General features: G+C 38.7%; 1 protein-coding gene across 1 annotated transcript in view; it reads right to left on the reverse strand.

The window, feature by feature from the left end:
* Positions 1-21,742, reverse strand: part of Hcn1 (hyperpolarization activated cyclic nucleotide gated potassium channel 1) — a 376,001-nt gene extending 354,259 nt beyond the window's left edge. Inside the window, exon 1 of the mRNA XM_032898859.1 lies at positions 21,269-21,742. Coding sequence (XP_032754750.1) covers positions 21,269-21,660 — 392 coding nt within the window. The 5' untranslated portion in view covers positions 21,661-21,742. The remainder of the gene's footprint in view (positions 1-21,268) is intronic.
* Between the last annotated feature and the right edge of the window lie 883 nt (positions 21,743-22,625).

Here is a 22,625-nt window from a genome sequence, read left to right on the forward strand (position 1 = left end):
TTAGACAGAAAAATTTGCAATGGATTTTCTCATTCTGTGGCATTGTTATTGTTTGCCTTCTAAACATTTCTGGAATTTCCACCTAGAACCCAATGGGATTTGGGTCCTCAGGTAAATTCTATACTTCTACACTCCCAGTAACTCAAGGATATCTAGAAAACAGTATTGTTGACTACAGTCATTCTCTAAATGGAAGACCATGTCTCTAGACATCAGAAGTCACAAGGATGGACCTAGAGGTGCAAAGGTATTGGACTTCCTGGAGAAGCCTGGGACATCATTTCCTGTCTTCCTTAGTTACATTTTCCCCAATACATCAAAGTCTAATAACAAACATCCTAAAGATTTTCAAGCAGCTGAAATCTACTGTTATTCTCACAAACTCATATCTTATACTATGCTATATAATGATTTACAATAATGACACTTATATGGTAATATACAAAAGCATTATAGCAAACACTTTTTTCTTTGTTTAAAATTCTACATATTTTGGAACTTACTTTAACTTTTTTTGAAAGGACAGATGAGCATTGCAGTAATAAAATCTGGACACATACAATTTTAGTCACTACGATGAACTAGGTTAGAGTGAAGCTCTAAGAAAAATGTAGCCAATACTTAGCTATTAGGTACAATTCCCCAAATGATGAGAATATAACTAAAAGTTATTTAGTTATGTAATATATATGATATATAGATAGATAGATAGATAGATAGATAGATAGATAGATAGATAGATAGATAGATAGATAGATATAGGTTATGTATAGCCAGTTCAAACCTACTGTATGCAAAGAGAGCAATTAATAGAATCCAAGCAATCTCTAGAATGGTAGAAAATATGTGCAAACTTACATCGGACATGAAATTAATATCTAGAGCATACAAGAAACTGAAACAATTTCTTAGCAAAACTGTAAAATACTTTAATACAGGCAATTTCTTAAACAAATATTTTGTCAGAAGCATACACACACACACACACACACACACACACACACACACACACACACACACACACACAAAAGGGCCAACAGAAATGAAATTTTAAAAAAAGTTCTCAGTCAAGAATAAAACCACCTCATTGTTTTACATATATATATATACATATATGTATATATATAGAGAGAGAGAGACAGAGAAAGAGAGACAGAGAGACACAGAGAGAGACAGAGAGAGAAAGAGAAGAGAGAGAGAGAGAAAAGAGAGTAGTGGAAAGGTATGTGTGGGGGGAAATTCTTGCACACACTTGGTGGGAAAACAATCTGGAAGTGTCTTTCAAATATTAAATAACAATAACATCCAGCAATCCCCTGCCTGGTGCATAGCCAAAGGAAAAGAAATCAGCATGCCACAGAGAAACCAGGACTCTAACCTTCTTTGCAGGAACAACTCAACTGTCTGTCAACTTACAAAGGAAGATATATGGCACATATACCATCAGAACTATAAAAAGAATAACATTGTGTTGTTTGTAGCATACAGTTTAACAAGAGCAGTACATTAAGTGAAATGATCTAGGTGCAGAAAAACAAGTAATGTGGTAAGACCTCGTGTGTACATGGAGCCTTGTGCGCCATGGAATAGGTGATCTCATGGCAGTTCCCAGTTAGAGGTGGGTCACAGAAGCTAGGCCAGACAGGGCAGGGACAAGCCAATGGAACAGCACTACACTGCAATTAGAAGTAAGAAGGTGGAGCTTGCTGTTGTATAATATGATGACTAGAAACAAAGATAGGATATTACATATTTCAAAAGATTACATTTTGCTGTTTTTATCCACAAAGAAGATATTAACTAGAGTCACTATGTTAAATGTGATTTAAGCACTAAACATTGTTTAGTATCTAAACACTACAATATCTGCTAAATATGTAAATAAATGTATATGTCAGCTAAAGAATTCAGTTTTATAAACTAAAATAAAGTATTTTTATAAGAAAAAATGCCAGTACCTGAATAGTGTATGACTGAAAACTTTATGGGGCATTTAACACCTTAGGTTTCTGAACTGGATCCATAGGTTCCAAATCTCAGCTTCTTCTTCTCTTACAGGCAGTCTTAAAACATAATTTTTTGGGGCTGGAGAGATGGCTCAGCGGTTAAGAGCACCCGACTGCTCTTCCAGAGGTCCTGAGTTCAATTCCCAGCAACCACATGGTGGCTCACAACCACCTGTAAAGAGATCCGATGCCATCTTCTGGTGTACCTGAAGACAGCTACAGTGTACTTATATATAATAAATGAATAAATCTTTATAAAATAAAAAAAACATAATTTCTCCATAGTTTGGTCTCCTAAGCTGCAGAGAGACAATAAGAGTACCTGTCATAGTATTTTTCTTTGTATATCCCTACTGGCAATTTGTGTGTGTTTGGGCGGGGGCTGTTTCTGACAAAATATTTGTTTAAGGAAATTGCTTGTCTTAAAAGTCTCGTTTTTATTTTGTTCTTGACTCAAAGAAAAAGGAGAGGAAGTTTAGGATCTTGTCAGAACATATTCAGAACTTAACGGGCAACACTACAGTTTGGCTACCTCCTGGTTTTAATAGTTCACCCATGTGTGATAAGCTACAATACCTTGATAGTACCCTTTCCCCTACTAAACCGATGTAAATATAAATATGACAGATTGTTTAAAGTAAACACTGTGAACATTGAAGCCAATGTGGAAACAATAATTTCAATAACAACACTAAGTTTTGTCTTCATGAGTAGTGCATTTTTTAAATATCATTATTACTCAAAGAAATCCTTGTCTCTAATTACTAATTATAAGGCAGGTTGAATTATAAGTTTCCTCAAGTTTTTAACTACTTAAGAAAAACATGAAAAGTACAAGCGCAGTTATTTTTAAAATCTTATCTAGTGAAATTTTGTTTCTGGAAGGACTCCTCTTTTCAAATGTCACTAGCTTCTGCGTCTTGCCTTCCATAGCTGTATTTCCTAGTCATTAAATATTTATAACAACTGGCTGTGATAGCCACGTCACTGATTTGAGAGCACGGTTTGGTCACTGCTATCTCTTGCTGTTTGCCTGCAGTGATCTCTCACATAATTAGGGCTGAGTACACTGCACTTTTAAAATTAAACCAAGCCTCTGGGAAAGAATCGTGAAAATAGATGGGTAAAGGACACCCAGGCAATTAGCAAGAGTGATAAAGGTAAAAAATTGAAGAGAGGAAAGTAGGTTAGGAACATTTCACTCTCCTTCAAACGTGGCTTTCTGATGCAGAAGAAATAAGCATCACCCTTATTTTACATAAAGAAAACTTAACTTCTTTAAGATAAAGAAATCTGGGTGGTTTTTTTATTTTTTGGTCTCTTTTAAATGCACAATTCTGAAATAATTCTGTTTGATTTTCTTGGTGATGAAAAGCTTGAAAAGTCTCCACGTTCTCAATTCATAAAAGTGAAAATTGGAACTAAAATAATCAAACGTTAAATTTCAAAGTAGATAATTCCCAACAATTTCTTAAACTGGTATGTGCAATTATTGGTTGGTAATTTTTTATAGACAGGAAAGGAAGAGGGGGAGGGGGGACTAGCAGGGTTTCTTAACCTGTGGGTCATGGCGTCTGGCAAACCTCTGTCTCCAAAATTATTTATGTTATGATTCATAAGAGTATCAAAACTAGAGTTATGAAGTAGCAGTGAAAATCATTTAATGACTGAGGGTCACCACAACATGAGGAATTATATTAAAGGGTCACAGCATTAGAAAGGTTGAGAACCACTATACAAGAAAGAGATATCAAGGACTAAATATCACCTGTTCTTTTACTGAACTAAACACCCCATGAAAGGCTATGACTGTTTCAATTTTTACATAAAGCCTTAGGAGCTCAAGAAAATACACTTGGCACTTTGAGTATCTACTAATGGATGAGCTGATGTATGAAACTCTGCCACCTTTGGGTGCCCCACAATCACACTGTTCTTTGTACTTAGAGCAGTCAGTAACAAGATAAGAAAAAAGGAGAGTGTGCAGAAAAGTTACTATCTAGTGGGCCAGTGTCAGGCATTTGTTACTTATTATTTTTTATACATTATAATCTGAAGAGATAGACGTTGTTTTCTGTAAATTGATAATTTAGCTTAAAGAAGCTGCATATCTGCCTGGTTTGAAAATATTGTGTTCTTTCTTTAATTCTACTACATATAGCCAGTATGAAATTGAAAATTAATATGTATAGAGACCCACAAGCTGGCAGCCATGAAAGCAGAAGGAAGAAAGATCAAATATAGAGTTATAACTCTGACTCTTGGGACACTGGGCCTGGATCTTACATATTCTTAGCATATGTCACATTAAGTTGTTTTACCTTGGTTTTATTAGAGCTTTTACATAAAGCCAATCAAATATATGAGTAAAACACAGATAAATAGTAATGCTACATTGACCTTTTTTTTTATAACTTAAAACTTGATAGCTCCTTTCCAAAATTAAGACACCCTTTCCCTCACTTTTTATTTTATGATAAAACAGAGAAAGTCACATAGGATAACTTACCACAATCCCAACACCCTTTAACTCACAATTAGCACAGGGGATAGAGCTCCATAATGAAATAGAGAAACCCAGTTACATGTACAGTCCCCAAACTCAGCCCCTTCCCATCCTCACACACTAGTGCCTTTCTTGAATTTTCCTGTGCTTGAACACAGTTGCATATGCTTAAGTTACACATTTTGGTGCCTTCATCCCCACTCTGAAGAGGAAGAATCTTCATCTGACCTTCCACCTGTCCCTTTTATTATCTGTTGAAGACTTTGGGTAGCAGACCCATTCATTCTTTCTATCTAGATTTTGCCGATCTCATACCCAAGTCACACAGATCACTGTGGTCTCGATTTGTGGTCGTGGTTACTAGACTCTGTTTCCAAGCACCTGTTTAAATATGGAATCTGTCCCTCTGTCAAAACAGAAGGTGGTTCTGGGTCTGCTTTTGTTTGACACAAAGGGCCACTTATGTTCAGAATCTATATGCATTAATGAGTGTAGAGAACTTGCATTTTTTTTAAATTGGGTAGCAGGTTTTTGGGTTAATTTTAGCTGCAATCATTTGTAAGGATGCATTTGATCTCTTCCATTGTAGTTCAGATTATACAGCAAGGAATGAGTAGACATTTCATTCGTTCCTCTTATCTATCCAGGTTTCAAGTCAGTAAATACAATTTCTGTCACCTTCAGTAAGCAATCACGTTCATATCCCTATAAACCCAGATTTAAACAGGCAGCAGATCCCTTTCACTGAAGCTCTTACACATGTTTCAAAACCACACTTAGCTTCCCTAAGAGAATCCCCAATTCTTTCCTACTAGCCCAAGAGTCTTCCTTGATATACTAACCTGCACAAGCTGACATCCATGTTCAGCACTCCCTTTGAACCTCCATTCCACTTCTGATGACTGCTGGCCAATGTCTGGTCCTACCCTAGTTTCTACAGCTTTTTCATTTAAAATTTCCTGGGTGGTCCACTTCTTCTGAGTCTCTCAGAGGCTCTTGTGTATCATTGTCCCTCCCCTAGGCAGAAGCTCACACTGCATGAGACTTCCATGTGTTAAAGCTTTATAGGAACTTACATGTCATTCAGGTTTAGGAGGACACGGTCACTGTATAATACACTCATGTTGACTTGGTTATTGATTTAGTTTTAGGTTTCATTGTCTATTGAAACTTTATTTTGTGTGCTACTCCTACCATTGCCATCTTTTAGACTCAAATTCTCTTTGCTTTTGAAAATTATTTCAACCTCAATATCCTAGTTCCATGTCTGTGATATCATTTCCATTAAGTTTACACAGGACAGACTAACAGTGCTTGCTCATGGACGGACTTGGGATCCTCTTTTTTCATTTTTTTTTTCCTTTCAGTTTGGTGGAAAAACTGAAAACTGTTTCTATGGAGTTAAAATTTAAAATTAATCTTTCCAATTGTTGATTTGATATTTTATTAATAAAAGATGGAGGTCAATAATGTTAATAGTACTACCCTCTCCCTGTAAAATGCCTTTGAAACATGTATCATTATGTCAAGCATAGTTTGACATAGAGAAAAGTAGATGACATGGTGAAATTATATCGTTCTTTCTAAATGCCATTGTTCAAAGGCACATGTTCACAATTTTATTTTGATCAAGATAGTATTTATTCTAAAAATAATAAAAACACTTAAAAGGTTTTTATGTTTCTGTGAAAATAGAGCCAGCCACCCTAAGTATGTATATATAACATTGATTTTAAAGGCCCCATGAATCCATGTACTAAAACTTCAACTCCTAGGATGAAGATATGGGGCCTCTCCATCAGAGATAGATCATTAGAAAAAAAACTCTCATGGTTGAATCCTTAGGAAAGAAGTCACAGGAGATCTCTGGCCCCTGCCACCCTGTGAAGTGACAGTGACAGGACAATCATCAATGAGCAGCAGGCCTCACCACACACCAAACCTCTCATCACTTTGGCTTTGGCGTTTCAGGTTTCCAGATCTGTCTACAAGAAACTTAGATGTGGTATTTTGTAACAGTCATCTATCTGGACAAAGACACCAAGACATTCTTAATACAAATATGTCCAGATTAGAAAAATCCCCTATAAAATAAGGCATCCTAGTTAATAGAAATAATATATAACCTTATCATCTAATAGAACATATAAGATAATCTTGCTGGTAGAAATTACATATGAAATGATTGGGCATAATATTGCTAAATTCTTAATGTTTCCTGTATTCAAATTTAGGAGATCACTTTGTACTTGTATGCTGCTGGACTTTTGACTATAGCATTAAAAAAAACTGTACTAAGATTTAAATTACAAGTAAAGGACAGTAAATGCAATACATTTACTGTGAGAAACCATGCTGAGACTCTAAAGAAAGGCGAAAAATGTAGAATAACTGACAACCAAGGCTATTGTGTAGGTTTAAAATTTTGCTAATGTTGTACTTGTACATTACTTTATATAATTATAAAAACACTATCTATAAAGGTCATCTTTGTTTCCATGTACTTGAAAATGTCTCCTTTTTTTCTTTTTAAGGTAATTTACTAGATTATACATTTTCAATAAATATTTTATAGAGAATATAAAATGAACCTTTGGAAATGTATCAATTTACAATTCACGAAAGGACATGAAAAACTTAATCATATTGCTAAATAATCTACTAATTTACCAATATGTCCTATTTATTCAATGATATTTTGCCACCAGTAAATGTAAGCCCAACTTCAGACCTAACTTTAGTATAAACTAATAAAAATATATTTATATTATTTATTGACATTTTCAAGCTAGTGTAGGCAGTTTATATTTTGTCTTCTGGATTCAGTAGTTCTTCATTTTTTGACTGTATCTCTTAATCATTATTGTTGACTGTTAAAAGATTTACTTTAGAGAGATTTCAATCTAGCAACATCACCGCTCTAGTAAGGGATCACATCCAAAGACCTACTAGGTCTGTGTGACCCACTATGTCACTGTGTGACTGGCTGGAATTCAGACATGCTCTTAACACACATCTTTAATCCCAAACAATGATGCTTAATTGAGGGAAAAGTGATGAAACAGAGAAAGATTTAACAGAATGAGTCAAATAGGAGACACCAAATTCTCACAAGAAAAGACAGGAAAGGGAGAATATTTAAGAGTAGTGCAGGGAGAGAGCCCAGTCAGTTGGGAGTCAGTGCCGTGACTGCAGTGAGGTGCAGTGGAATTGAATTCATTCGTGGGTCAGCAGAGGCTGTTGAAGCCAGAGAATAAGGAGCCAGAAGATTAGAGCAAACTCCAAAGTTTGTTTGAGGCCAAGCAAAGCAATTAAGTGAGAAGCTGAGAGAAGTCAGATTTACTCTGTCAGTTTGAAGAGGAATTTGAGTCATAAGAGCTGAGCTAAATCAGCCAGTGTTCAGAACAAGCTAAAAAAGGTGAGTTTATTCTGTGATAAGTGTCCAAGAGGACAACAACAGGTAAATAAATAAAAAGTTACTTTGACAAATAAAGGTATATTTTAAATATACTCAACCATTCACCAAATGATTTCAGTGACAGGAAAGCCAGTGAACACAGTATGCAAAGAATTAGTCTCTTCTCCCACAGTGTTTCATGTCTCTGGTCATAATTTTCTGCTATATTGCATTTACTGAACAATAAAATTTTTTCATTAAATTACTCATAATCAGTTATATAACCTCAAAACCAGACTGATTATTTATTAACTCAAGAAACATATAAGTTTCTTCGTGGCATTTTCAAACATACACGCCCTCATATCGCTATGTCCCACACTCCTATTGCAACCCTCTGTTCCCAGAATTTTACCTTCTCCTTTAATTTCATGTGCATTACATTATACCCTTTAAAGTCTGCTCTTCCTCATTTCAAGGGGTCCTTTCTAGTTTCCTGGCTTCTGCTCTCCTTTACTGACACATAAATTCTAGAGAGATGATGTCTGAGAGAGTGTATGTAGTGTCTTTCTTTGCCTGTGTTACTTAATAGTAACAGAAAAATTCCCAGTTCTATTAATTCTCCTGAATTGTCAGAATTTCATTTCTTTATAGTTGGATGAAATTCCATTGTGTATATATTCATTTTTGTTATCTGTTCATATTGACAGACATTCAATCTGATTTCATTTTCTTGCTGTTGTGAATAAAGTATCAGTGAACAGTGACATTAACGTCTCCCTGTCTTTGGATGTGTAGTCTTTTTAGAAATCCGACCTTTTAGCTGACAGTAAATTTGCTGCAAAAGGCAAGACTACTACAGTTTCTTGATTCTAAAATTGCCGACCCAAACAAAATTGTTTTCTTTTTTTCTCCTGCATGTTGTTCTTGGTGTCTTTACTTTTGTTTAGAAATATTATCAGCCAACCAGATCCCACCAGAGTTTCCAGAGACTAAACCACCAACCACATGGAGGGACCCATGGCTCCAGCTGCATATGTAGCAGAGGATGGACTTATCTGGCATCAATGGGAGGAGAGGCTCTTGATGCTGTGAAGGCTCGATGCCCCAGTGTAGGGAAATGCCAGGTCGTTGATGTGGGAGTGAGTGCGTAGGAGTGGGAGCATCCTCATAGTAGCAGGGGGAGAGGTTACGGGAGAGGGGGAGTAAGGGGATAATATTTGAAATGTAAATACATAATATATCCAAAAAATAAAAATTATAAATAAATAAATAAATGTATTTTAATTAGAAAATGTTAGGTAGAACAAGTCCTAACTTCAGCTCCCAAAATAAATATGCTTAAAGGAATGCACGAACCTCTTAAAGCCATAGATGAAACATTGCAAGTATATGTTCTTTCGAGGGCCCAGGATTCTTCAAGTTTAGAAATCTCGTAGACACGGGTATGAGCGCATAGCCATAAATGGCGAGTAAACAGTAAGTATAGACAACGAACGGTGATACTATTTATGCTGTATAACACAGCTGCAATCATAACCACATCCGGTACATATTTCTACTACTTATTAGATACATATATGCACACATAAAAGCTTCCTACAGTGTTAATCAAAACTTAATTTGCATGGTTATTCAACAACATTAACCAAGTAGTTGCTCAGAACAAAAACCCTTAAAATTATTGTTAATCCTATAAATGACATCTACTAAAAATGTACTTAGTGTGCATATATACTCGAAATGTAAATAAGAAATACTCAAGTTAAAAAAAATAAGAAAAACTCTGTCTATACACGTGAAAAAAAACATAACTTTTTAAGTCTCTGCATATGCCCTTTTAATATAGTGCAATTTGAAAACTAAGGTTCAAATATGGTGGTAAGTACATCTGTTCTCGAAATGATAATCAGAATGTAAGATATTAAAGACTATCTTTTCAAAATTGGAATATTTTCAGCTGCTTCTTTGGCTTTTAATAGAGGTTATCCTGTAATCCAGGCCAGTCTTGAACTCCCCTATGTAGCCAATGCCTACCTTGAGCTTCTAATTTTCTTAACTCCAGATCCAAGCTGCAGGTGCCACAATAATGTTTGTCGTATTCTTACAACGTATTTCTAAATAGCCATTTTCCAGACAATTAACTTTGACAATAAAATTAAAATGAAAGAGTTTAGGAAGTTATGATTCATCATACTTGGCTCATGTGTAACATTTAATTGATCTGCAATAAGATCCCAAATGTTTTAATTATGCCATTTTTTCTATGAAAATGAAGATTAACAGGAAGCAGCACATGGAACACGGTGCCACTGCAATTTTCTCTAAGATCTATTTCTACATGTTTGCTACTGCGCTATTTCATGCCAGCTATACTTATATGGTTCTATACAAACTGATACATCTAGAAAACTTTGCAGGATGAGCATGAGTTAGAAGTTTCACAACACTAATCGTCTCATTAGACCTGTTTCATGCAGCCCAGAGAAAGCATGCCATTGTACGCCGGGCAGTCTGCTGCACGGGTGACTGTGATGAGAAAATTAAGAAAATGGCTGCATAGTTTACAACAATGAGATGTTCCTCCTTCCTAGGTGGCACTGCTTAGGAAATTCTGCAGCTTGGTGCTGGAGGAAGGCTCAATTGTTAAGAACGCTGGCTACTCTTCCAGAGAACCCAGGCGCCCTATCTGGAGACTCACATCTATCTCTTACTCCCATTTCAGGGCATGCGACACCCTCTTCACGCACCCATGGTCAACCGGAACGCATGTGATTCGTAGTACAGACATACTTGAAGGAAAAATAAAAATAAGTGAATTCTAAAGACTATCACAGAATGTCCTTAGGGAATAACTTTGTTTTCTTAGTTTGCATGCCATGATTCTTTTATTTTTAATTTTATTTTTCTTGGATATTTTATGTATTTACATTTCAAATGTTACCCCCTTTTCCCCATCCACCCTCCCCCTGTTTCCATGAGTATGCTCCCATTCCTACCCACCTACTCCAACCTCAATGCCCTTGCATTACCCTACATTGGGGAAACAAGCTTTCACAGGACTGAGGGCTTTTCCTTCTAATGATGCTGGACAATACCATTCTGTAGCTGGAGACATGGGTCCGTCCACGTGTACTCTTTGGTTAGTGGTTTAGTCCCTGGGAGCTCTGGGGTGTCTGGTTGGTTGATATTGTTGTTCTTCTATGGTGTTGCAAACCCCTCCAGCCCCTTCAGTTTTTTCTCTATCTCCTTCATTGGGGGCTCAGTGGTCAATCCAATGGTTGGCTGCAAACATCCTCATTACTTTTCTAATAATAACTAAACTTGGGAGGTTTTAAATGCCCAGCATAATCTTCCGATTATAAACGTGCATACATAAATCATGTATAGTACGTGTATAAATAAAGAGACAAAAATATGGATCTTCTCCAAAATTCCACAAAACCTATGTTACGTTTCTCATTGTGCAATTGAAGAAACTGAAACTCTCAGTCAGTAATAATTTAAACCCAAATAATTGCCTCAAAACATTAGTTACTCCAATAGTTGTTTCAGGGAAACTAGATTTAAAAGGTCAAAACATACAAGCCCTACCCCATTTCTGCTGTTCTACATGCTTGCTTCCCAAATTAAACCACCCTGTTTCTTTTAGCATTTAACTCATATTTCAAAGAGAAATCAATTTATTGACTCTAAACCATGTTCGCTTCCAATTATAGAAGTTGAAAATGTAGCTTCCTTTCAGCAACCCACCCACATTTACCTTCCTCCTGCCCTCTCGAATAACCGGCCCATAATTTTCAATTAAATTGTTGACAGGTATTACTGACTTGCTGAACAAGGCAACTTTGGTTCTTTTGGAGGTTTTACAGACTTTCAGCTCACTCTGGAATGAATAAGGGTCTTGTGCTACAGCTCATATATTATTACTTTACAGATATTTTACAATAACTAAAGACCTCTTATTTTTCATGATGTGTAGAACATCTATGATATTTTTTCAAATGCCGACTTCATTTTCTTCATCCTCAGTTTCTCTCTGTTTTCCACACTGGCTCAGTCTGGCTGCCGTCTGGATGAATCAGGCACATTCCCAGTTCTCTCTTTCAGAGCTCCGTGTGAGGTCTCACCGCCCATCATGCACGTCTCCACAGTTTTTCTCCTAACTCCTAGCTTTTCTGGATCAAATTAATGAACAACTTTGGAAGAAAAACATGGTCTTGTGGAAGACTTTGTTCTACAAATTCCAAGTTTCAGTGCACAATCTTGACTAATTTCATAGTTCTCTTCTGGAGTCTCTTTGGCTACATTTTAATTTTAAGAGTTAATTCTGTATGTTCACATGCTATTCCACATTTTCTTCATTATTTTCCCTAATTGCCTTAATTCTGGGGACCTTTTAATGAATTCATTATTTCTGTTATTTCTTTTAAGATTTCTTCTACAATAATTTCCTGCATGAGTATTTTCCATGTAAGGATGTATGTAATACCACACGAAGGGCTGTTGTCTGTGTAGGCCAGAAGAAAGGTCTGGATCCCCGGGAAATAGAATTACAGATAGTTGTGGGTCATATGTAGACACTGGGAACTAAGCCTACATCTTCTGCAAGAGCAACCAGCGTTCATAACTGCTGAGCCATCCCTCCCATTCCCAAGAGTGACTGCTTAATATCTCAGAAAAAAAAAAGCAAAACAAACCAAAAAGCCACCACTGTTATTGTATAGAAATAATATTTACTAAGAATACTGTGTGTGTTCATAATGTTCATAACATTGTCATTTTTCCTTCATCTGCTCTATCTTTCTGTCCTTTGGATTTTATCTTTCTACTTGATTTAGTCATGTTCTTTCTTAGTGGAGACTAGAGTGAAAATTTTGGCAATGTTTTTGTTCTCAATTATTAAACACTGTTCTACCAAACAGACAGACAAACAAGTATCAAAAACTGATAGCCTCTACGTATACATGTGGGGCTTTTGGCAACAAGATTAGCTGATAAACAAGACTCTGTAGTGGCTCTAGTTCCCTGCCTTGACTTCAGGTAAGCTAGGCCTAGCACTGAGAGTTCTGCACTGAATAAGGAAACTGTAGTCTATTCTGTTTGCAGCCCCGCTTTCCCAGAACTACTTTAACCTGGTCCAAGTCCCTCCCTCCTCTGAGATTCAGGGAACGAATAACTGTGTGTGTGAGATGTTTTCCTCATCTATTTCCCAGAATACCTCCAATTCTCTTATTCTCTGTCCTCTGTTTCTCCATTCTATGGATCTACATGCATATTTTCATATTATTTTATAGCCATTTCAAGAAGGAGGAAGGATAAATGATGAGTTTCAATTAATCATGTTTCCCTGAAACTTTAGAGAATTATTTATGTTGGCAGCTCGTTTCCTATTGGGCGAAGGTTGAAATGACAGAATTAAGATTCGAACAGACCTGAATCCCTGGCCCAGTTTTCACTATCTATATCTGACATGATGTTCAAACCACTTCATCTTTCTACATTTTTATCTATTCCTTTTTACAGTGGGCAGTGAATGCAATGTTTTTGGTTCCAGGTTGTAAATAGCAGGGAGACAAGATACCAGATCCTATTGTGGAGGAACACAGAGTTTTTGATGCCCTTTTCTGAATTTGCTAACTCAGAAATTCATCGTGCCTCAATACTACAAAGAACTGACCCTTTACTGTTCATCCAATAAATTTATATTGATAGCTATTATACTGACCAAGCAATTTTGCTCTCAACGATAACATTGCACAAAAACATGTAAAATGCAAGGATAGTCATATCAGCACTACTGAACATTACAAAAATCTTATGTCTTTCAACATATGTATAGATAAATCTAAGAAACCACATCTATGTTATCAATAGTATTCAGCCAAGAATAAAAATAAAATGTAAAAATAATGTATTGGAGGTGCTATGGCGAACATGTTAAGTGAAAGAAGCCAGGAAAAGAAAGCACTAGATATTATATGATCCAGCGGATGTGACATTTCTAGGATAAGCCTAGCAAATCTGTCAACACAAAGTAGATTGCTGATTGCTCATTGATGAGGGGGGATGTGAGTACTAATGAACATGAAGTTTCCTCTTAGGATGACAAAATGCCCTAAAAGGTGGTTATGTTGATGGACACACAACTATGATAATGTAATAACAACATTTACTTTTAAGCTTGTAATTGGCAAAGTATACACCATATAAGTTATATCTCCAAACACTGTTAAAATATCATCGAAGACCATACAGAAGGAAAGAATAGCCACTCTATGCATTTTTCCAACACTAACATAAAGAGATTTTAAGTGGCTGTTTCCTTTCCCTTTAGTTGGGGGCAAGGGGGGGTGAGAACATGAAGTTAGGTGGGTAGGGAAAGGAGAGGATCTAAAAGGAGTTAGGAAACAATATGGTAAAAATATACTATATGGAAATACCAAAGAATAAATTTTAAAGAAAAAAATTAGAAATATAAAACAGGAGAATTAAAGCATCATTCAATTTTACAATTTAGGACAGTTTTCATCTCTAGAAGACAGTGGGTCTGCGGAGTGACTTTTAGTCTCTGTTGTAAAATAGCCTGCTCACACTTAAGCAAGGATGTCAACCTCAGGGAGATCATACCACTCATATTGGTTTAAGACACTTCTGGGGCCAGTGTTAATTAATAAAAAAAAGTATTGTAAAATGCCTATAACTAGTAACTCTTTCCTATGAACCTTGTCAAGAATATAATAAGATACAAAAATGTGTTGGCTTAAGCACTGGCTAAAAAATCTCTAAATATTCAGGCAAATCTGAAAGTCCAAAATGGATTAAAAGTTGCCACCTTTGTGTGTGATTAGTTTTCTGGATTTGCCTTTGTTTTTGCACTTACACAAGCCTTTAAAATGAAATAAGAAGTATGCCTATAAGATTGCTAAGATATGTTCAAAGCATGAGCATGTGCTCGAAGTGAGTGGGCAATGATGAGGATAGTATTAATTACTAAACAGGAGAGGGTCAGGAAATTCATTTTTCTTCAGCTAAAGTCAGATTTTAAATATCAGGGAAATATTTAATTAGCAATCGAGGTCTTTATTTTTGTTTACAGGAACATAATAGTATGTACATGTCTTTTAATTATATACTGAAACCTTTCTAGATAGCAATCTATATAGGTATGTACATCGAATAGTTTGCATTACATTTGCACACTATAATCAGAAAAAAAAGAGGAGAGGCTGGGGAGGCAAAGGATTGTAGCATTTGCTCTATTCCATGGATGCCATGGCTTTTACTTCTAGAGAACCAGTGGTAAGGAGCCATTACATCTCTCATGTACATCTGGGAAACGCAAATTAGGCTTAGAGGGGAGGAAGAGGAGAGTGTTGGGAAGGCATGTATAGAGTAGGATATGGATGAGTTAGAGAAGGAAAACAGAGGGTAAATATAATAATATATAGTATATATGTACGAGATCCTCAAAAATAAAGAAATTATAATTTAAAATAAATTAATGTAAAAGAAAGATATTTTAAAAGAAAATTATTACTTAGACAATATGAATTTTTTCTAATATGTGAAGATTTTTCTTTCAATACTCTTGACTCTTCAATACCCTGACTCTTCTCCTAAAATATGGCAGCAGCATAATTCATAGTCTGATATGCGTTTACAAAGATAAGAGCAAAAAGTTTGTCATAAACCCTGAAAATATTCCATGTTCTTCATGTACTCTTCCTTCATGTACTTTCACTGCACTAATGTATATATTTATTGCTAATATTGGACTTAAAAGTGTCTATATTTGAAAGGATTCACACTAAGTCCAATATCTATTGCTAAACAATGAGATTAATTAATTTGAGAACATGGACAGTCTGCCCTGAATGGGAAAGCACATGAAATTTATACTGAGGGCATTCTGTGGGTGTCACGCTCTCAGTGGGAGATAGACTCATACAGTGTATGAGCTGAGTTATAGAACCTATTTAAGCTGTGTCCCACTGGCAATGATACCTTGGTTGGTGGGTTTTGATTTAGCCGATACAGCTGAATTCAGCACAGTTAGCTGAACACGTGATTAATTAACAAATAATATATCTCTGTAACATATGTAAATTTTATTATTCAAATAAAATAAGTAAGCAAAAAATAAATATGATTGGTATAGTATACATGTCTAATGTTTCTCAATTTATAGCAAGTCTTCAAAGCAGTCTTAAATTAAGATTTATTCAGGAAAAGTGGACATTATAATATTTGACTTACCGTAAGTAAAATATTTTTATCTTTACAATGTGCAATATATGCCATTTAATATCCAAACATTAACTAAAACTTTAAGTAATAAAATATTGTAAAACTATAACTTAATAAACCAATAGCTTAAGATCCCTTTTAAATATTTTTTAAAAAATTGGGCTTATCAATATTATTATCGTTATGAAAATCATAATTAAATTTAAAGACATGAAAAGATTCACTTAACATAGAAATTAATCTTTATGGTTTATTCTGGCTCTGTCAATATGGGAAAACAAACACATTGCTATAGAATGCAGAGGGCACCCAGCTTAAAGATATTGTTAGAATAAGCTAATTAGACCTCAAAGCCCAGAAGGTTGAATTATTTTCTTGAGAGGAGCACCTGGAAATACAGTCTCTTTCTGATTGGCTGGGGAGTGAGGTGGAAGGCTCCCTTCTCCAATGAGCCTGTCATGTGACCTCTAACGTCAGTAGTCACCTGTACCTGTGAAGTGCTGAGGAGGTGAAATCTGCAGAAAGCGAGTCTTTGGGTTGATTCCCCAGAACATTTGAGTAGTTAAAGCACAGTAGGTTTTGTACATGGTTTCTCCACTGACAATGAAAAGCAGAAATCACAATACAACCCTTCCCACTATGCAGCAAAGGACACAATGTCAGCTCCATCTCCACAGAACAGGGTCCCCTTGTTTAAAACAGACATTCTGTCAGCATTAACCAACAAAGGAACAGCAGAATTGCAAAAATAGAAAACATGTGTAATTTTCACTTCTATAGACCCTACCTAAGCTATGTCTCACTGGTGATGTCTTGGTTGGTGGTTTTCCATTAAGGAGATGCAGCAGAATCACTGTTCACTGGACATATAATGATATTAATAAATAATGTCTTTGTAATATATGTAAATTCTGTTATTCAAATAACAGGTAACGATGTTTCCCATGGTAAGTTGCTCTCACAATGAAATCACTCATCTTGGTAGAGGACAGCCCAGTGGTAACTTGTCTAGCATGTTCATGGCCCAGAGTTCGACCCTTAGCACACACACACACAAACACAAACACACACACACACACACACACACACACACACACACACACACACAACAATCATCCACAGAAGCATATAAGCATTCTAAATATTCTTCCATCACACGTGAATATGATCGCTAACAACTGACAGTGAGACCTCATTTGCCTATCACCCATCACATTATTAAAATGGATCAAAATTGCAATTTTGACTAGTAAACGAATAATCACTGCTGCTTATCTCAAAATATTTATACTTAACCTTGAAATTAAATGTGCGCTGTTAACACAAATTTGAAAAAGGCTGAGTCCATGCCTTCACTCTAAAAATCCACACCTGTGTGAATTCATTTTTAAGTTATCTCCAAAGTAGAGAGTAGTTGAGGGAGACATCCCACAACTAAGCCACCATACACATATCTACACATGCACACACACATGCACACACACATACACACACACAGACACACACACACACACACACACAAAGAGAGAGAGAGTGAGAGACAGAGACAGAGACACAGAGACAGAGAGACAGAGAGACAGAGAATCATAGAGAGAAAGAGACAGAGACAGAGACAGAGACAGAAAGAGACAGAGACACAGAGAGAGACAGAGAAAGCCAGACAGAGACAGAGAGACAGAAAGACAGAGACACAGAGAGACAGAGAGAGAAGAGGAGCAGGGGGACACATACATCCTGTCAAAAGAAAGTTAAAAATTTTTTTAAAAGTACCACCCAATATTTTCCCTAATCATGGTAATTAAATATCACAGGAAAAAAATATACTTCCTAACTTCTTCCCCATGATTTCTTACAGTGTTAATAACATTGGGCTCCCTCTTTGCTACTACCGTCCTTTCCTGAGAAAGACGGGAAACACGGAGCCTCTGCCCTAGTTACACTCAAAGTGGGAGACTCCAACTTGCCAGACACAAAAGTAGCACACTCAGACTGTGGTGGGTAAAAGAGGCATTAGCTAGTTGTCTGGAAGTGTCATCCGAAACACAGCCCTCACCCTAGCCCAGTGCTTCTTAACCTTCCTAATGCCACAGCCCTTTAATATACCTCTTCGTATTGTGGTGACCCCCAGTCTTAAGATTATTTTCATGGCTACTTCAAAACTTAATTATGCGACTGTAATGAATCTTAATGTAAATACTTTTGGAGACTGAGATTTGCCAAGGGCATCACAACCCACAGGTTGAGAACCACCGCCCTAGTAGGCTGGGAGAAAGGTTCCAGCCTTAGAAGTCATCTTGAGATGGGCACCAGAATATTAGGCACAATGTCAAAACCAGGACATCTCCTGGAAAAAGGGTCCTGCTACACTCTGCATCCTGAGAGCCAGCAACAAACAAGGTAAACAGTTCTGGTCCCAAAGATACTTATGAAAGTAACAAGCAAAGAATACACTTTGTTTCTCAACTTTCCAGAGCCAAAAACCCTTCTATAGCAAGGTACTCTCTTGTGTTCCTTCCTCTGTTGGCAGGTTAATGAACCTAAGCTTGATGTTCTCGTAACTTCAGCAAAGCACTTCCCTTCAAGCACCTTCCTCTGGAAAGGTCTGTGATGGGCAGATCAAAAAGGATCACTTGAACATTGCTTGCACTGTTGTGGGAAAAAATTGCTGGAATTTTGCCTGGTGTCAGTTGCAGTTTCAACAACTATATTATCTTGGCATGCCGTAGGTTTTAGAAATGCTTCCAACTGGGTAACTGTGAGTATAGAAAGATGCCAATTAAATAATGTCTTCTGTACCCAAATAGGTACAATAGGTACAGGATGGCCATGATCTCCTTAGGAAACAAATACATACAGAAATTCTAAGTTATAATCTTTTCAGATATATTCCATTCTAAATTTTAAGTAATAATAGTTATTTAGCCTATTGCTTCCATTTTTCCATTTATACAAGGGAAATCAAGTCCCCTAAATCATACTGGAGCTTGTCTGTATATAAGCTCACTTCTTAGTCATCGGCCATCTCCGTAAAGTGCAGGATGAAACTGAATCATTCCTCGCTTTCGCCTCCCACCTTTGTGCAGCATTTGCTTTGTTTCAGCAGGTCTTCTGGGGGAAACATGTAGACTCCCTTAGTTTCAGTGATCCACAGATTAGACCTACAATTCTAGCTCAGGAAAAGACTCTGCATATGTTAGAAAAAATAAATGGGGAGGGTTTCACCATTTGCTACATGGTAGTGTTTTGAAAAGCACCATCATTTTTCTATTGATTAATATATAAAAGAATCATTTGGAATCACTTAATTAAACACGTTATCAAGTAAAAAATGTTTAGCATCTTTGTGAACATTTTCACTAAATGTCCTAATTTTAGTATCACTCAAATTTTGTTAAGATTGTTGACTAGTTTCTTGAATTTTTTTTAATTATAGTAAAATTTGCATTACATTTCCATGCAGGAATCAAAAAGAGATGATATTCAAACCTGACTCGGATTCCCACTTTTAAAATTCTATCGAGTGCAACAGCATTAATTTGCCTTAGGTAGAGCAAGACCATCTATGAGGTTGCTTCCGCAAGTATCTTCCTCACAGAGGAAACATGTTTTATTACTTGGGAGGCTTTTTTTAGCCTGAACAACCTTTCGATCAGACTCAATTGCAGACAGTAAATGTCATTAGTTAGTGTAAGTCTTTCAGTGGGGTTTTCTATGTTTTTTTTCCGAATAAGCATTTTAAAATCAAGTCTTTCCTAAAATCCATCCACTCTGTGCACAAGGAATAGAGACTGCTGATTTTTGAGACGATAAACATCTCAGGGAAGATGGATGGTCATCAAACCAAGCCTTTTTGGGTTATATTCCTCAGTTAACTTGATTCAGAACTGTGGACAGCTCCCTCCCCTGCGTGCACAGGAAGACAATTTCGGGGAGTTTCTAGATGCTACTGGAAGTAAGGTTTTTTATTGTTATGTTTGCTTGCAGTTTACCGGGAGCCTATGCATACACTCAATAATACACATATATTCCTTTCGTTGTTATTGTTTTGTTGATATTGCTGCTGCTGCTGCTGTTTTTGCTTCCCCTAGTTGGACGAATAAACAAACAAGTGAATATCACCTTGAGTTACTAGTTTGAGATTTTTTTAGAAGGAAGCTCTGCCTGTGTTCAGGAGCGTGTCGCACTAATAAGAGGATCTACTTCACGACCTTCATTTGTCAGTCTCTAAACATGCTTATTAACCAAATGAATACTCGGGCCACAAATAAGATCAGGAAACTCATATTAATTGTCTCCTGCTGACAGCTCTGCCGCCCTCCCTCCCATGCTGGGAAACTGGAAAGGCATTTCTGAAATGGATTTGTAGTCAAGGTCAAGAGCGGGTGTCGCTCTGTTTCAGGAAGGGGGCTCTGGAAACGAACCCCCCTGCCTCTGTTTCGGAAACTCGAGGCTTCCAGCCACGCTCTTGCCCAGTGGGGCAGCGCCCGCTCCGCTGAAACCTCAAGTCAGAGACTACCCAAGCGCAAGCAAGTGCCTCGGAAGCTCTGCCTGCCAGCCACTGATCTGGAGAAATTCAGTAGTGACAAGGGTGCCTATAAGCATAAGAACAACAGATTAACACTCCCAGGGGCGAGAGTGGCAGGAACAGCAAGGACCTGTGAGTCACTGTCTCCAGTTTCCACATCTCCGGGATCCCAGAAGCATCTTTTTTCTTTCCTTTGGGGAGATACGCTTAGCAAGGATACCTGCCTCGTCCTAACACTCCCATCACCGAAGTAAAAGTTTCTCTAGTGCAACTTAGCAACCTCCTGTCCACGGGTCACAGTGGCCTTCTTCCCTCCTCGTCTGTCCCCAAAGTTCACCAGGCAAGGGAGGAATGCCTCGCTGGCACTCTAGAGAGAAGAAACTCCCTAACCTAAACCTTTCGTCGGTGGAAACTAGTTGGAAGAGTGGAGTGTGGCCAGTGTAAGTAGAAGCCTCCAACATCGCCGCCCCGCCTGCCCCACACCCCATTGTGAGTCCCCCGGGCGCCCCTTCCCAGAGGCGGGATAGAGATGCGGGAGGGCGCGTCAGGGGGAGCAGGGTGGGGCGGCTCCAGGGATCCCTCACCTGAAGTCACTGTACGGATGGATAATCCAGAAGCCTGCAGTTTTAACCCTTTCCTGCTCCTTCTCCACCGCCTTCTGGCTCCCGAACATGCGGAGGGAGAATTTGTTGACCCCAGGCTGCAGCATGGAGGTGAACTGCCTCTGCATGAAACCGTACTGTCGCCGGGGCCCCTCGGCATCCTCGAAGCTGCCCGCCGGCTCCTCTCCTCCGCCGCCGTCCACCTTGAAGCACACGGAGTTGCCGTGTTCCTTCCCGGCCGCGCCGCCCCCCGGCGGGGTCCCCAGGCGCTTGTCGGCCGCCGCCGGCCCCGTCGCGGGCGCCTTGGAGGGGAAGACGCTGTTGCCATCGTCGCGGCTGTTGGAAGCGGAGTTGGGTTTGCCGCCGCCTTCCATGCCCGAAGGACGCGACCGGCGACGGCGAGGGCTCCAGACTCGCCGGGGGCTCGAGGCCAAGGGGCAGGGGCCGGAGCCGGCTGCCCGCGAGCCTGGCTGCCCGTCGCGGCGGCGGCGGCGGCGGCTGCTGCTTCCCGCCCGCTCGCCCGCCGCGCCGCTGCTCCGCTGCGCGCCTGGCTCCTGCCGCCGCCGCTGCCCTCAGTGGCTGCGCTGCTGGCTCCATTCGCGCTCCTTTGGCTCCGCCGCGCCTGGTGCTGGAGGCAGAGGCTGCGGGCGCGGGGCGAGGCTCCGCGGCTCGGCACCCTCGCGCCAGCGCCGCCCCTCGGCTGCCCCCTGCCGGCTGTAGACCGCCGCTACCTGCGCGCGCCCGGACGCTCTCCGGTGCCACTTCTGCCCAGCGTGACATTGAACTCCGGAGCCCGCCCAGGACGCTTATTTGTACGTCTGGAGGGAGGCTTGCTGGGTGTGGGTTTGCAAAAATGGGAGGGGAGAAAAGAAAGAGGGGGGAGAAAAAGGGAGGAGGGAAACGACAGAGGAGGGAATCAAAGAAGAGAGAGAGAGGGAAGGAGGGAGGGAGGAGGGAGGGGAGGGGAGGGAAAGGGAGGGAGGGAGAGAGAGAGAGAGAGAGAGAGAGAGAGAGAGAGAGAGAGAGAGAGAGAGAGAGAGAGAGAGAGAGAACACTGAACTAGCAAATTGTCATAATTCAGAACAAAACTCCGCCTAAAACACCCCAGACACTGAACGCCTGTTGGAATGATGTTACAAATAGAAAAAAGGGGTCAGGTTAATTTTTCACACTATAAATCCGCTCATAAAGCTAAATGGACATTAAATCAAGGAGACACCTGAAAAAGACATTTTGTGGAAAAGAGGGAGAGATGGAAGGTGGTGTGTGTGTGTGTTGTGGGGGCAGGGGGCACAACTACCAAATAGATCTTTGTAGCCCTGGATAATCAGCTGCCTGG

This window comes from Rattus rattus, chromosome 3 (genome assembly GCF_011064425.1).
Source record: "Rattus rattus isolate New Zealand chromosome 3, Rrattus_CSIRO_v1, whole genome shotgun sequence".
NCBI lineage: Eukaryota > Metazoa > Chordata > Mammalia > Rodentia > Muridae > Rattus > Rattus rattus.